The sequence below is a fragment of the Hyperolius riggenbachi genome, chromosome 2 (genome assembly GCF_040937935.1).
Source record: "Hyperolius riggenbachi isolate aHypRig1 chromosome 2, aHypRig1.pri, whole genome shotgun sequence".
NCBI classification, from domain to species: domain Eukaryota; kingdom Metazoa; phylum Chordata; class Amphibia; order Anura; family Hyperoliidae; genus Hyperolius; species Hyperolius riggenbachi.
The window spans coordinates 100432473-100447185 of record NC_090647.1 but is presented as its reverse complement, the minus strand read 5'-3'; the positions used below and the strand labels follow the sequence as shown (position 1 = coordinate 100447185).

Sequence of the window (14713 nt, the reverse complement as noted above, 5' to 3'; positions counted from 1 at the left end):
TAGGATGTGGTAAGAAAGGTAACATGAAAGTCTGTTGGCTTTCGTGTTACCTTTTACATTAGAGTAAAGCGTTCCAGAGCATTACATTGTAACGCATCTGGGAGCTTTTAATCGTATGACGCAAGCGGTTTCCCGTCAGGTGAATTAGAACTAGTGCCCAGGCCCGGATTTACATCACAGGCGCCTAAAGGCACAGATCTCCTGGCACCCTAGACTTTGCCCTCCATGAACCTACCCCACCAAACTGCACCGCAGGTGTGCTGGCTGTCCCAGCAGTCAATTCTCCCTTACTTCCCTTTCCTGGCATAGGTAGCTACAGGTGCCATTTAGTATTAGGTAGCCAGAGGTTCTCTCAGTATTAAGTAGCTAGAGGTAACCCAAAGTATTAGGTAGCTAGAGATTCCCCCGGTTGAAGGTAGATTTCATCAGTGGAATGCTGAGAGTCAGGTGAGTAGCCTCTCATTTAAACTTGACTTGCGCCTCTGCACAGGGACAGAAGAGAGGGAGGCACTCAGGGATGGGAGCGAGCCGCCTTTCCATTATCAGGCGCACGGAGGCATGTGCCTACAGTGTCTGATGGTGAATCCGGCCCTGCTAGCGTCGCTGATACATGTCGCACCGCAACTTCCTGACGTCATGCCGTAGGTCATAACACATGCACGAAATCGGATTTGTGCATGTGTTAGCTAGTGTGAAAGAGCCCTTACTGCCTTTTACAATTGTATCTTTTGTTATGGATCACCTAGTCCTACTAATTGTTTTGTATTTTTGCTGTATAGCACTGACTCATTTCCCACAGCACTTCACAATCCATATCACTAAAGGTGCCCATACTTTTAGCAGATGGGGCAGCAGATGCGATGCGATCATCCAATAGATCCCTCTCTGATCGAATCTGATCAGAGAATACCAATAGAGGCGTGAGCACTATTAGAAACCTACAGGCTGGGAAGACACCAGGCAGTGCGGGAAACTTAGCATTTTGCTGCATATGTGTTTGTGCGTTTTTAGTGTGTTTTTCCCGCACATGCGTTTTTCTTGAGTTTTGTGTGCTTTTTAATGCATTTGCTGTTCACATATATAAATCGCATATGCGTTTTGCATGCGTTTTTAATTCATTTTTTGCATCACTAGGAAGTCAACAGGAAGCGGAAATACATGATCAAAAATATAAAAACACATACAAAACACACTAGAACACAATACCTCTGTGTCACCATTGAATTTCATTATGTGCGATTTTGAAAAATATGCAGCAAAAGCAGCTTTTTAAAAACGCACATTGCAGAACACAAGCAAATGCGTTTTTTAATGCGGCCCATTGACTTGCACTATGTGCGTTTTCCGCAAGGTTAGCGTTTTTGCCTAGTGTGTTCCCTGCCACAAGGGCGAGCAGATGAAATAGAACGTAAAGGTGGTTATGAGTCCTATAGGCCATGGACAGGCAATGCAGTGAGTAACATTGCCTAGTGTGTTCCCTGCCACAAGGGCAAGCAGATTAAATAGAACGTAAAGGTGGTTATGAGTCCTATAGGCCATGAACTGGCAATGCAGTGAGTAACATGGACATAAATCTGCTGGCAGCAGACACTGTATATGAACATTCCTCACATATCACAACTCGGTATCCCTTTCCATCCCAGTGACTCGTCTCCTCTCATATTCACCAGCACTGACTTTTACAATGTCCCGGGGGTGAAAACCTGACATATAGAAATCTTCAGGGATTATTAAATATAAGATTGGTCCTTGAGCATTCAGCTGGATCTACACCTGTGACACCTCTGATGCCTGGAGAGATGGGATTGTGTTACCAATCTGGGAGGCCCATTTATGAAATGAGATGACTTTCCTCTATAAATCACATGCTTGCTTATTACTAGAGAATTATCACAATAATCCAGCATACAGACTGTTTCGGATTTTCAGATGAGGATCAATGAATCCGAAACAGACTGTATGTATGTTGGATCATTGTGGCTCTGTAATATAAACAAGTTGACACATCCATGCATTCCAGCAGATCTGGAGGTGTGGCTAGCTTACAGGCACAACAATGGATAATTTGCATATTTCAGCAGTGATGCACTGGGTGACATTAATGTCAGAACTGACAAGATTAGCTGCATGCTTGTTTCTGGTGTACTTCTGACACTACTGCAGCCACATAGACCAGCATTCCAGCGGATCTGGAGGTGTGGCTAGCTTGCAGGGACAACAATGGATGGTCAGAAACACCTGATCTGCTGCATGCTTGTTCAGGGTCTATGGCAGGGGTCGGCAACCTGCGGCTCCGGAGCCGCAAGCGGCTCTTTTTCCCCTTTGCCGCGGCTCAGTCCCGGCTCCGGTGCTGCAGGGCTGCCCATTCTGACACTACACCGGTAGTGGGTGTCAGTGGTTTCGGCGCGCGTGTGACGTTTGCGCGTGTGACGTCACGTCTGCTGCCGCTGGCCGGCAGCCTATCAGAGAGGCCGCCGGACCAGTGCAGGGCTTCGGGCGGCCATTTTCCCGTAGCCCTGCAGTGTAGTGCAGGCAGGACGTGACGTCGGGAAGGAAGAGGAGCCGACGGAGTTGCGCGCCACAAGGAGGTCGGGACCGGAGGTCGGGACAGGAGGAGATCGTGACAGGAGGTCTTCTTACTAGGTGAGTAAATGGGGTTTTCTTTTCAGATCTGCTGAAGGATTGTGCATATGGGGGTCATATCTGCTGAAGGATTGTGCATATTGGGGTCATTTCTGCTGAAGGATTTGTGCATATTGGGATCATATCTGCTGAAGGATTGTGCATATTGGGGTCATTTCTGCTGAAGGATTTGTGCATATTGGGGTCATTTCTGCTGAAGGATTTGTGCATATTGGGGTCATTTCTGCTGAAGGATTTGTGCATATTGGGGTCATATCTGCTGAAGGATTGTGCATATTGGGGTCATTTCTGCTGAAGGATTTGTGCATATTGGGGTCATATCTGCTGAAGGATTGTGCATATTGGGGTCATTTCTGCTGAAGGATTTGTGCATATTGGGGTCATTTCTGCTGAAGGATTTGTGCATATTGGGGTCATTTCTGCTGAAGGATTTGTGCATATTGGGGTCATTTCTGCTGAAGGAATTGTGCATATTGGGGTCATTTCTGCTGAAGGATTTGTGCATATTGGGGTCATATTTGCTAATGATTTGTGCATATTGGGGCTTTCACATACTGAAGAATTTCAGACAAGGGCAAAGCTGTTTGCAGGAAGAAACGAGCAGCCTGAAACTTCAGTGCATGAGAACAGGGGGAAAGAAACACACAAATGATCTCTTGAGATTCAAAAGGAAGGCTGTATACAGCCTGCTTGTGTATGGATGTATTTTCTATGTGTGGACATACTGTACATCAACCTACTTCCTGTTTTGGTGGCCATTTTGTTTGTTTATAAACAAACTTTTTAAAACTGTTTTTAACCACTTTTAATGCGGCGAGGAGCCGCGAAATTGTGTCAGAGGGTAATAGGAGATGTCCCCTAACGCACTCGTATGTTTACTTTTGTGCGATTTTAAGAATACAGATTCTCTTTAACCACCCTAGCGTTCTGGACGAGCTGAGCTCGTCCAAGAAAAAGTTGCTGTTAGTGTTTAGGACGAGCTCAGCTCGTCCAGCGCTGTCCCCACTCACCGCTGTGCAGCGCATAATTTCCGCCGCCTTCTCTGTGCTGCTGCGGCTGCTGCGGGGCTCCCTCTCCCTCCTGCTGGGCTCTGATCGCCGGTCCCAGGCTCCCCAGGCTCCCCCGATCCTCCGGTCCCCGCTCCCCTCTTCTCTCCGCAAGCCTACGGAGATCCGGCAGTCAGGGAAGATGGCGTAGCCCAGCCACTTCCTCTGACGCCGGCTCCTGCTCCCCCTAGTGTCCGTCGCGGCGACAGCATCATTGGATTACATAGGGAAACAAACTCTATGTAATCCAATCATGCTACAGTAATTCAAAAAGTTGTTTGCACAAACACAAACACCTGTCAGCTCTCAATAAAAGCCCTGAACAGTTACTGGCTCTCCCTCTTTCAGAGTCCCCAGCGTCCAGTGTTAGTCTGTTGTCAGCTAGCATCTGTGATTTCTGTGCGATTTCTGTGCGATTACTGCTTTTTTCCAGCCTTAGCTTCGTTCATATTACTGTCAGATTGCGTATTGCTTTCCGTCTTTTTCAAGACGCTGTGATCCCTGTGCGTTTGCTTTTGCTGGGTTTTTTTTGTGTGTTTTTTTTGTCGCTGCCCGTGACCCCGTACCCTGCTTGGGGTCATGGCCTCGTCCTCCCGGAGGCGTGTGCGTGACGAGGAATTGCTTGATGTCCTCGAGGCAAGCGACAGCGAAGACGAGCTCCTAGAGGAATCGACAGACAGCGAGGTTCCCGGTAACCTGTCTTCGGAGACGGAGACCAGTGATGAGGAAGCCGAGGAGCCAGTGACGGTCGCACGCACCTGGTGTGAGCTGGGGAGCCCCACTCAAGCTCCGCCACCCAGGTTCCCCTTCACAGGGGCACCCGGGCAGAAGATCGCGTGCGACGAGAGTCCGCTGTCCTTTCTGGAGCTCTTCCTGACTGATGACGTCATCCGCAAGATCGTTGAGGAGACGAATCGCTATGCAGCGCAACATCAGCAGGAATCTTCTCTACCCAGGTTCTCGCGGAGCAGGAAGTGGGAACCTGTGACCAGCAACGACATCTGGGTGTTCCTGGGGCTCGTCATCCTCCAGGGAGTTGTTGGTAAGCCGCTGCAGAAGTGGTACTGGACCACTAATAAGATCCTCAGTACGCCCTTCTTTGGATCTGTTATGTCCGAGCCACGGTACACCCTCATCATGAAGTATTTGCACTTCGGAAACAACGAGGAGTTTAATGAGGCCACCCATCCCGCACCCAAGCTGAAAAAAATTTGGGACATATACCAGATGATTGTTGCGAACTTCAAGGCTGTGTATGTTCCAGATCGCGACATCACGGTTGACGAAAAGGGAGACTGAGCTGGGTGCAATTTATTGCATCAAAAAGGGCACGCTTCGGGGTGAAGTCGTTTATGTTATGTGAGGCCAACTCCGGGTACATCTGGAACTCTGTAATTTACACGGGCAAAGGCACCAAATTTGCCCCTCAGTTCAGCCAGTTTGAGTGTGCCACCTCCTCTGTCCTAACCCAAATTGAGCCATTGCTGGATCAGGGGTACTGCCTGACGACAGACAATTTCTACAGCTCCCCTGAACTTTTTGATTACCTGGTCCAGCATAAAACCGATGCCTATGGTACCTTGAGGGCTAACCGTCGGAATCTGCCGCCGGCCTTTTCTGCCAGGAAGCTGAAAAAGGGGGAGGTCGTTGCCTGGCAGAAAGGCAAAATGATGGCTCTAAGGTGGAAGGACAAACGTGATGTATGTGTCCTCAGCACTATTCATAATGCCGAGACTGTCCGCACCACCAACAGGAGTAAACAGGAGGTGGATAAACCCAAAGCCATACTGGATTACAACAACACTATGGGGGGTGTGGACAGGGCTGATGGAGCCATGACTTTCTATCCGGCTGTCCGCAAGCAGCAGCGGAAATATTATAAAAAAAATTTCCGCCACTTACTTGAGCAGTGTTTGTGGAATGGCTATGTGCTCTACAAGAAAAGCTGTGTAAGGCCTGTACCCCACCATGACTTTGTCTGGCAGCTGACGGAAGCAATCTGCATGAAGTACCCCCCACCAGAGTCAACATCTAGACCGGGGCGCAGGGCATCATATGTCGTGAATCCGGCACGGCTTTCAGGGAGACACTTTGTGGAGTACTTGCCACCGACCTCACAGAAAGCAAACCCTACAAGAAGGTGCGTTGTTTGCTGCAATAAGAAGGACAAGGATGGCAAAAAGATGCGGAAAGAGACCCGCACTTACTGCCCAGATTGTGACGTGCCACTTTGCGCATTACCATGCTTCAAGATCTACCACACTAAAGAAGTGTTCTAAGGTATACTTGTACCCTGTATAATTTTGTTTCTGCCTTCATTTATTTATTTCTGCATTGATTTATTTATTTCTGCATTTTCTTTATATTTCTGCATTGAGGAAAAATGCAAGGTATTTCAGTTAGTTATTAATACATTTTATTTTATTTTTGACAAGAATTAGTGTTTGACACTTTTATTATACTCAGAATGTATACTAAACTCTTGCTTGGCTCATTTTGGTAAGTTACAGGAAAAAAGGTGCTGAAAATTAAATGTACCGCTTTTTGCACAGAAATCCTTGGGAATCAGAAAGCCGAGGTGGTTAATAGCCCACGCTGCACAGATCTGATGAAACACCCCTGGTCCTTAAGTGGTTAAAGATAAATGCATAATTGCAATCGCAATAAATGAAAAATAGCAATCGCTTGCGTTTGAATTTGGCGATTTGCTAGTGGAAAAGAGCTCTGAGGGAAATCTCTAAGCTAGAAAAGGTTCTGGATTTTTAACAAGGATACACTGACACCTAGTGGATTTAATGTGGAACTAGATTTAAACTGTTTTATCTCTTAATTCTTAGAATGTTTTAATTCTAATTTTAGTTATTTATGTTTTGTTTGTAATTTGCTATTGGATTCATGTTAATTGTACCTTTTAACAATTTCTTGGTTTAATATAAAGAAATGTAAATAAAGCACTTTAAAGAAGGGATATCCTGTTCACCCTGGAGGACTCCACCTCATTGTATCTAGTGGGCTTTAGATTTTACATTTACACTATCGAGCAGTGGCTGGATATTGTACTGGTTGGTTACTGCCTCTCACACAAGAGACCAGGGTGTGAATCTCGGCTCTTCCTGTTCGGTAAGCCAGCACCTATTCAGTAAGGAGTCCTTGGGCAAGAGACACCCTTACTGCCTATGGAGAGCACCCTAGTGGCTGCATTTTTGGCATGAGTCCTCTAGGAGAAAAGCACAATATTCGATATAAATGTTCTGTGTCTTGTCTTTCTTTACATGAAGACAATATTGATCCCTCTTTATAGGGTTGTAAATATTTGAAAGTGTTCATACTATTTTGAGCATTTTAAATATACATTTCACAGTGACATGATGAGTCATGTGGTCATGCGTTCTGGGTGATTGAGAGCTGTCGGTTCACCTATCTGGGAACATGATCATATGGTGGGGATTTGGTGATATTTAGAAGAACTTGATTGCCAGTTCCCACTGTAGACTTTACTATTTACCACTTCCAATCAAGTGATGTGGTCATACGATCACAAAATCTGATATTTTATATCAAGTTTGTTTTACCCGTTATGGCCAGGTGACTAGTCTTCCCTTTTACCACTGCGGGACTTGGCCAGTAAACCCTCACAGTTATGAGGCAGGATCATGGCCATCTGAACTCCTCCCATTATAGTGATGGGGATCTGTATGGAAAACCCTCCCACTGCTGTAGTGATCTGTACAGATAACCCCTCCCACTGTTATAGAGGGCATCGGCCAACCTCCTGCTCCATAGAGGGGGTGGCTTTAAGGTAAGAGTTTATTTAAAAGGTGTGAACCATTTGCTCTCTGACACCCCCGACGCCGCTAATAAACAAAACTGGTCGAGTAGGAGACCGATGGCACCAGTTCTAAAACATTAGAGCGTGTTCTATGGATTGGGGTGCCTTGTGATAAGGGACCTCTTATGTGAGCGACTTACCTAATCTGTTTTTTAATATGTGCGAATGCTTTTATGTTTAGAGATGGCCTGAACCGTTTGCTGGCGAACGGTTCCTGGCAAACTTCCGGGGTTCGCGATCGCGGAGAACCACAAACTTTTCTGGAAGTTCGGTTCGCCCCCATAGTGCATCATGAGGGTCAGCTTTGACCCTCTACATCACAGTCAGCAGGCATATTGTAGCTAATCAGGCTACACTCCCTCCTGGAGCCCGCCCCCCCCCCCCCCCCCCTTATAAAAGGCAGGCAGCGTCAGGCATCGGACTCACTCGTGTGCCTGCATTAATTAGAGAAGGGAAAGCTGCTGCAGACTCTCATAGGGAAAGCTTAGTTAGGTTCTTGTTGTAGGTTTGTTAGCTTGCTCCTTCCTGATTCTTATTGCTAAAAAAGCACCCCTCAACAGCTCTTTTGAGAGCTAATCTTTTTTCTTGTGATCTATTTTGTGTGTGTGTGTGTGTGTGTGTGTGTGTGTGTGTGTGTGTGTCCCACTTGCATTATATACAGCCCTGTCAGTTAGTTGCTGCTGGCCTACGGCCCCTTCGTGGTATAATTACGGCTGTGCCAGTGCCAGGTGCACATTATAATACCCATCACTGCATATAACTACTACCTGTTGTTCACTTCAGTGCACCCACCTACCTACGTGAGCACACGCAGTGTCACTGTGCCTGTCCGCTACCTGTCTGTGTGTGACAGGTGCACATTGTAATACCCATCACTGCATATACCTACTACCTGTTGTTCATTTCAGTGCACCCATCTACCTACGTGAGTGCACGCAGTGTCACTGTGCCTGTCCGGTACCTGTCTGTGTGTGACAGGTGCACATTGTAATACCCATCACTGCATATACCTACCTGTTGTTCACAGTGCACCCACCTATCTACGTGAGCACACGCAGTTTCACTGTGCCTGTCCGGTACCTGTCTGTGTGTGACAGGTGCACATTGTAATACCCATCACTGCATATGCCTACCTGTTGTGTTCAGTGCACCCACTCACGTAGGTGAGTGCACGCAGTGTGATATACCACTCCGTGCATACATGTTAACTGCACCTGTGTGACTGCACATTGTATTAGTCAAGTCAGTGCATACCTTTCACTTCATACCCCCGATATGGAGAAAACGGACAAAACAGGTAGAGGCAGAGGTAGAGGCAGACCCAGAGGAAGGCCACCTGGCAGGTCTGTGCGAGGTTGTGCTGATGTGATTTTGGACCAAAGTACAGTGCTCAGAAGAAGGCACGTCCCATCAACTCCCAAGATTGTCAGAACGTGGTTGACTATTTAACACAGAACACCTCATCTTCCGCAGCCACCAGTGCTACTCCAAGTACCACATCTACTACATTTGACAGTTCGCTCGAGTTATTTGGTGGGTAAATCACTGATGCACAGCCATTATTGTTACAATCAGATGAAGGCGCTAAGCAAGTTACACTACCTCATATGTCTGAGTTCTCATAATCCATAAGCCATAATCATCAAAATTATAACAAATAAAGGCTTGAAATATCTCACATTGCATGTTGGCTAAGGTATTCAGGGTTATTACAATGTACAAGGCTTGTCGCCTGGCGGGCATCTAGACCCGATCCCTCGGGTGGCATTGCAGGGCTGTTACTGTACACTGTGCCTATTTTCAATACTTTTGTGCTGCCCTACAAAATAAGCACATATTTTATGTTATCTTTGGGGTCTTAGACTTGATCTGTTTCTTTTAATATATAACACACTTTTGCCACATCCGTTAATCTAACATATTTGTGTGTTTTCTTTTGCTTTAGCCATAAAACCTTCAAGCAAAGTTACCACTGATACAAAGAATGACCATAAGACAAGCAACACTGTGACCATCACAGGGATTTCCCTCTGTCTGTTCATCATCTTCGTTACGGTGGTGATCACCGTTTGGAGGAAGTTTGGGAAAGCTGGAAAGTGCAGTCCATCAGCCAGGCACAGCTCTTCCCATTCGGTAAGCTGTCGGAAGAACTCAGATGAGGAGAACATCTACCAAATGCGGGGGAGCTTCTCTGAGATTGGGGATTGTCTTCCAGAAACCATGGAAGATGGAGTCCACATACCTTTAAACCATAGACCAACTCCTCATGGTGCTGATGATGATGCAGCTGTTACTGAAAATGACGGTCTTCAAGCAAACAGTCAGAAGATAATCCCACCTATTTTCAGTTACCGACTTGCCCAGCAGCAGCTAAAAGAGATGAAACAGAAGGGCCTTAAGGAGGCCACAAAATTATATCATGTCTCCCAGAGCCCGATGGCCGACACGGCTGTGGATACCGCTATGACCCCACCAGTGGTCTCTAACAACTCGGAGGAGATGGCAGCAAATAAGTTCAGGATACAGTCACCATTTCTGGAGCAAAAACACAGCCATAGTAGGAATGTTATTGAAAGTCCTTATGCCAAAGTTCTACCTGCAGCAGGATTAAACTCAAACCAAACCTTGCCCAAAACAACCCACCTTAAGAACACTGATACTAAACCAAAACATGACCGAGCTTATCAGAAAAATAACTTCCGCAGAACGTCTAGTTTTCATGAAACTAAGCATGCTAAACCTTACAGGGAAAGAAGTCTAACCTCCCTTTCTCCAAGACAGACAATGATGTACAACTCAAGGACCCGGATGTGGGAAAATTCCACAGCAGAAAGGCCAAAGCAAAATCTAGTCAAAATGGAGAGAAGTCCACAAAACCTCACAAGGGGCGTCTCCCTTCCCACTGAAGCAAGTGGACATTTATTGAAGGTTCCCTACGTACAATCAGGGGAGGGAAGACATGATCTCCTCTCTAGCAGACATACTACTGGCAGACCAACAAGAACTGAGCGACCAGAGCATAACAGACTGAAGAAAGGCTCGTCACCTCAGAATGTCTCGCTTTCTCCTAAGGATAATTACCACAGGAGCAGTCCCCGACGGGAAAAGTGCCAAAGCTTCCCTTGGGCCGCAGATTATTCTTTCTATGACAATTCTACATTTGGGCTCACAGAGGCTGAGCAGCAGATGCTTGACTTACCAGGATATTTTGCTTCGAATGAAGAAGATGACACAAGTACATTAAGCATTGAGAGACTGGTGATTTGATCGGACAGTTTCACTTGAGTGTATTTTGTTTTTTATTTTTGTATACTTTGCACATTGTCGACCTGTTAGCTAGTGTTGGTATTTGCATTCGGGTGGATTCAAATACGAATAATGGAATTTGCTGTGTGGAAGTTCTGAAGTGCCAAATGTGAGTTTGTCTTTTATGTTCGCACCCCGTTAATCAAATATGTGACTATTAATTATGTGTATTCCAGTATTTATTGGGAGTGAGTCATGAGAAAAAAATACCCTCACCAAGAAGTAGGTATTAGGAAGATACACACTTGAGCAAGCCACCACACTCAAGGCAACACCAGGTTTTTATATAGGAGGATCTGTTTGAGTGATGAAACCACAATGCAATTTTTGAGTTCAAAAATGCAAAATCACACTTTATTGTATCAAAAGGATTATCAAAAGGTAAAAACTTTTTCTGTTTCTAAATAAAAATTCTTTATAACATGAATGTAGAAGATTATTCCGTTTTGACAGATAGTAGACACAATATGCTTTGCTTGATGAAACCGTACATTTCAGGCAACTACACTAGTCCATTTTGGGTTGCTAACCCTTCATCAGGCCTTTACAAAGTGACAAATATATATAGTCTATAAGTCTAGAAAAATGTTGGGGCATCCGTTCCCACCAGATACAATCTGGCACCCTACTGATGCCTGGCAAGTAGATCCTCAGCTGCAAACAGAGTGTGCACATCCCGAAACAGACTAGTGTCCGGACAACGAACAAACAATTTTACCTTTTGATAATCCTTTTGATACAATAAAGTATGATTTTGAATTTTTGAACTCAAGAATTGCATTGTGGATTCATCACTTAAACAGATCCTCCTATATAAAAACCTATTAATTATGTGAACACGTATTATTTATCTATTAATCGGGATGCATAAATGAAATAATTCTGATCAGGATTCTAAAGTTCTACATAGGAAACGTCATTATTTTTGCGTCAATCCAACCGAGCAGTAAGCACAAGCTTGAACTTCAACACTGCTGTTAGCTCTTCTTGTATGTATATCGGCACCTATAAACTTAACAGTACATTGGTTCTAGAAATGCAAAGAGAAAAATACAACAGAGATAATGAGTGTTCCTGGTTCGTGAACAGATAGTTATGATGTGGACAGTGTTGAAGTATCATAATAGTCCTCACCCAAATGCAAAATATGAAGCATTAGGCCTGATTTACTAAGGCATCTCCTCTCATCTCACATGGAGATACCATAAATCACGGGTGTCGAGCCCTAGTCCTCCAGGGCCACATCCATGTCAGTGTTTAGGAGGGACTGAGAAATGGAGAAATGTGTTCTACTGCATAAACCACACCTTTGCTGATTCAGTTCCATCAATTAATTTGAGCTGCGACAAAAAAGATGTGAAGACCTTGGCCCTAGTGATGATCATAATCAGCTAATTACCGGTACGCAGAATTTTATGTAAATTTTTGCAATTGCGTAGTTACTACTGTATGTGTAAATTCAAATTATTTTGTGAAATCATTTGTAATTTCGCGTAATTTTCACCAAATTTTTGAGTCGTTTTGGGACAAATTTAGCGGTTCATAGCAAAGCCCCCATACAAGATATTGTCACCACAATTGCTACATATGTTAAGGAGAATATTGGGTACAAGTCGCAAAAAGGACCATGTACTTTTATGTACTTTTTGAGAAAACCGCTTTTAAAAATGTAAAGGAAAAATGTTTTTTAAACTCAGAAAAATTAGTTTAAAAAACATTTTTCTTTTGCTTTTTTCAAAAGCGATTTTCTCAAAAAGTACAAGGTCTTTTTGCAAAATACTTTTTGTGATTTATAACCACTCTTCTTAACATTCCCTTAACATATGTAGCAACGTTGGTGATAGTAGAACATATGGGGGCTGTGCTATTAACTAATAAAGTTGGTACAAAATTATGCGAAAATCTTTCAAAAAATCACGTGAAGTCATGTTTCCTGATTACAACAGACAAAATTAATTATGATTTTTCACAAAATTTCGCATTACTATTTCACATTGTAATTGTGAATTTCGATGTGAAATTACGACTTTGCGAAATTTCTGCTCATCGCTACTTGGCCCTTCAGGATTGGAGTTTGACATCCCTGCCAGGAGTGATCCAGCAAACTTGGATTAATTTAAACCTCCTTGCCTGCTACTGAGTGACTAGTGTTTGTCACCTGTACTTTGTCGTATTACATCAGAACCAGAGATTCTCAGAGGTTTGTGAATGACTGTGTGACTGCAGTTGCATGCAGGACCAAAAGCAAGAGGTTTTTTAGTTCCTAATAAAAAAAAAAAAAAAAACACAGTTCACACTGTGGGTGCCAGAATGGGAATTGCAATCGCTAATTTACTAACCTTTTACGATTTCACAGTATGTTGAGTGGTTGGTTCTTTGTTAAAACAGACCATTAAAAAAATAGTCAGTGTTTTGTTTACCCATTGTAGGATCTTTCCTCACTCTGATTTGCATTCTGAAATGTATCACTGGCAGAGACATCGTTGGTCCTGCAGCTCTGTGGAATGTTTGGTTACTGAAGGCCCTGAAGCTAGTATGAAATATGCCTAGTATACCAGAATGATCTGCGTAGGAGAATTCCATATAGCTAATCACCCTACGCCAGTGATCTGCAAACTTGGCTCTCCAGCTGTTACGGAACTACGCGTCCAACAATGTATTTGCCTTTATGAATCATGAATGTGGCTGTCAGACTCCTGCAATGCATTGTGGGACTTGTAGTTTCTTAAAGGGGAACTGAAGTGAGAGGAATATGGAAACTGCCATATGTATTTCCTTTTAACCTATACCAGTTGCCTGGCAGCCCTATTGGTCTATTTGGCTACAGTGGTTTCTGAATCACACCAGAAACAAGCATGCAGCTGGTCTTGTGAGATCTGACAATACTGTCAGAAACACCTGATCTGCTGCATGCGTCTTCAGGGGCTATGGCTAAAAGTATTAGAGGCAGAGAATCAGCAGGGCTGCCAGGCAAATGGTATTGCTTAAAGAGCAAGCGACACCCATGCTAACCTAGAAATAAAAAAAAAAACATATATAAGTAGATAAATACCACTTCTACTTGCATAACAGGTGTATTGTGCTATCCACGTACTGATTCTTGTGAATTTTATAAAGGAAAAGCAGAAAATCCTATTCAAGGCAGTGGCCATCTTGCCAAGCTAATGCTGACATCATATCCTCCCTGACTCTTGATTTCCCCCCTCCCTTCTCTTGCTTATTCTGTATTCATTAGCTGCCCTCCTCCCAGAGTCTTCAGACACTCCCACTGAGGTGTATACTAGGAACTACACTGTCTTATCCTCCAATCGCTGAGTCACCTCAGCCTTGCTTGTAAATACAAGTGAGCAGAGGTGTTTCAGATAAGAAAGCTAGGCAGGGAAATAAATGGAAGAGGAGGAATATATTATAGATAAAAAGAACTCCCAGCATTCAACTCTTTGGCACTGTTTGGCACTAGGGCCAGTACTCCTAAAGTATGTGATAACTCCAAACCATAACAGCATAAAAAGTTTTGAATGCAGGATTAGCATCTTTATCACTTAATACACTCAGGCCAGTTGCTGTTGAAATTTGATTTTTATGGTGACAATAATATGGCAGCCTCCATATCTCTCTCACTTCAGTTGTCCTTTAACAGCTGAAGAGCCAAGTTTGCAGATCACTGGCCTAGGCTGTGACTTCACTGGGAGGGTGGGGCTACATTCCAATGTACAGCAATTGGTATAGGAAGTGTTTTGGGTGTCCTAAATAATTTACTGCATTGTACTATATCACTACAGTGACTCTTTAATGCATTCCACCTGGAGATGCTTGGAGATCTCCGGAAATGCCTTAGTATATCAGACCTATCTGTCTGGAGTTGTATGTTCAACAGCATTGTCTATAC

The 14713-nt window shown here is 44.2% G+C and overlaps 1 protein-coding gene across 1 annotated transcript in view; it reads left to right on the top strand.

The window, feature by feature from the left end:
* Positions 1 to 10916, top strand: part of LOC137545652 (thrombospondin type-1 domain-containing protein 1-like) — a 44672-nt gene extending 33756 nt beyond the window's left edge. Inside the window, exon 6 of the mRNA XM_068267112.1 lies at positions 9464 to 10916. Within this exon, the coding sequence (XP_068123213.1) occupies positions 9464 to 10785 (1322 nt within the window). The 3' untranslated portion in view covers positions 10786 to 10916. The remainder of the gene's footprint in view (positions 1 to 9463) is intronic.
* Positions 10917 to 14713: the final 3797 nt, after the last annotated feature.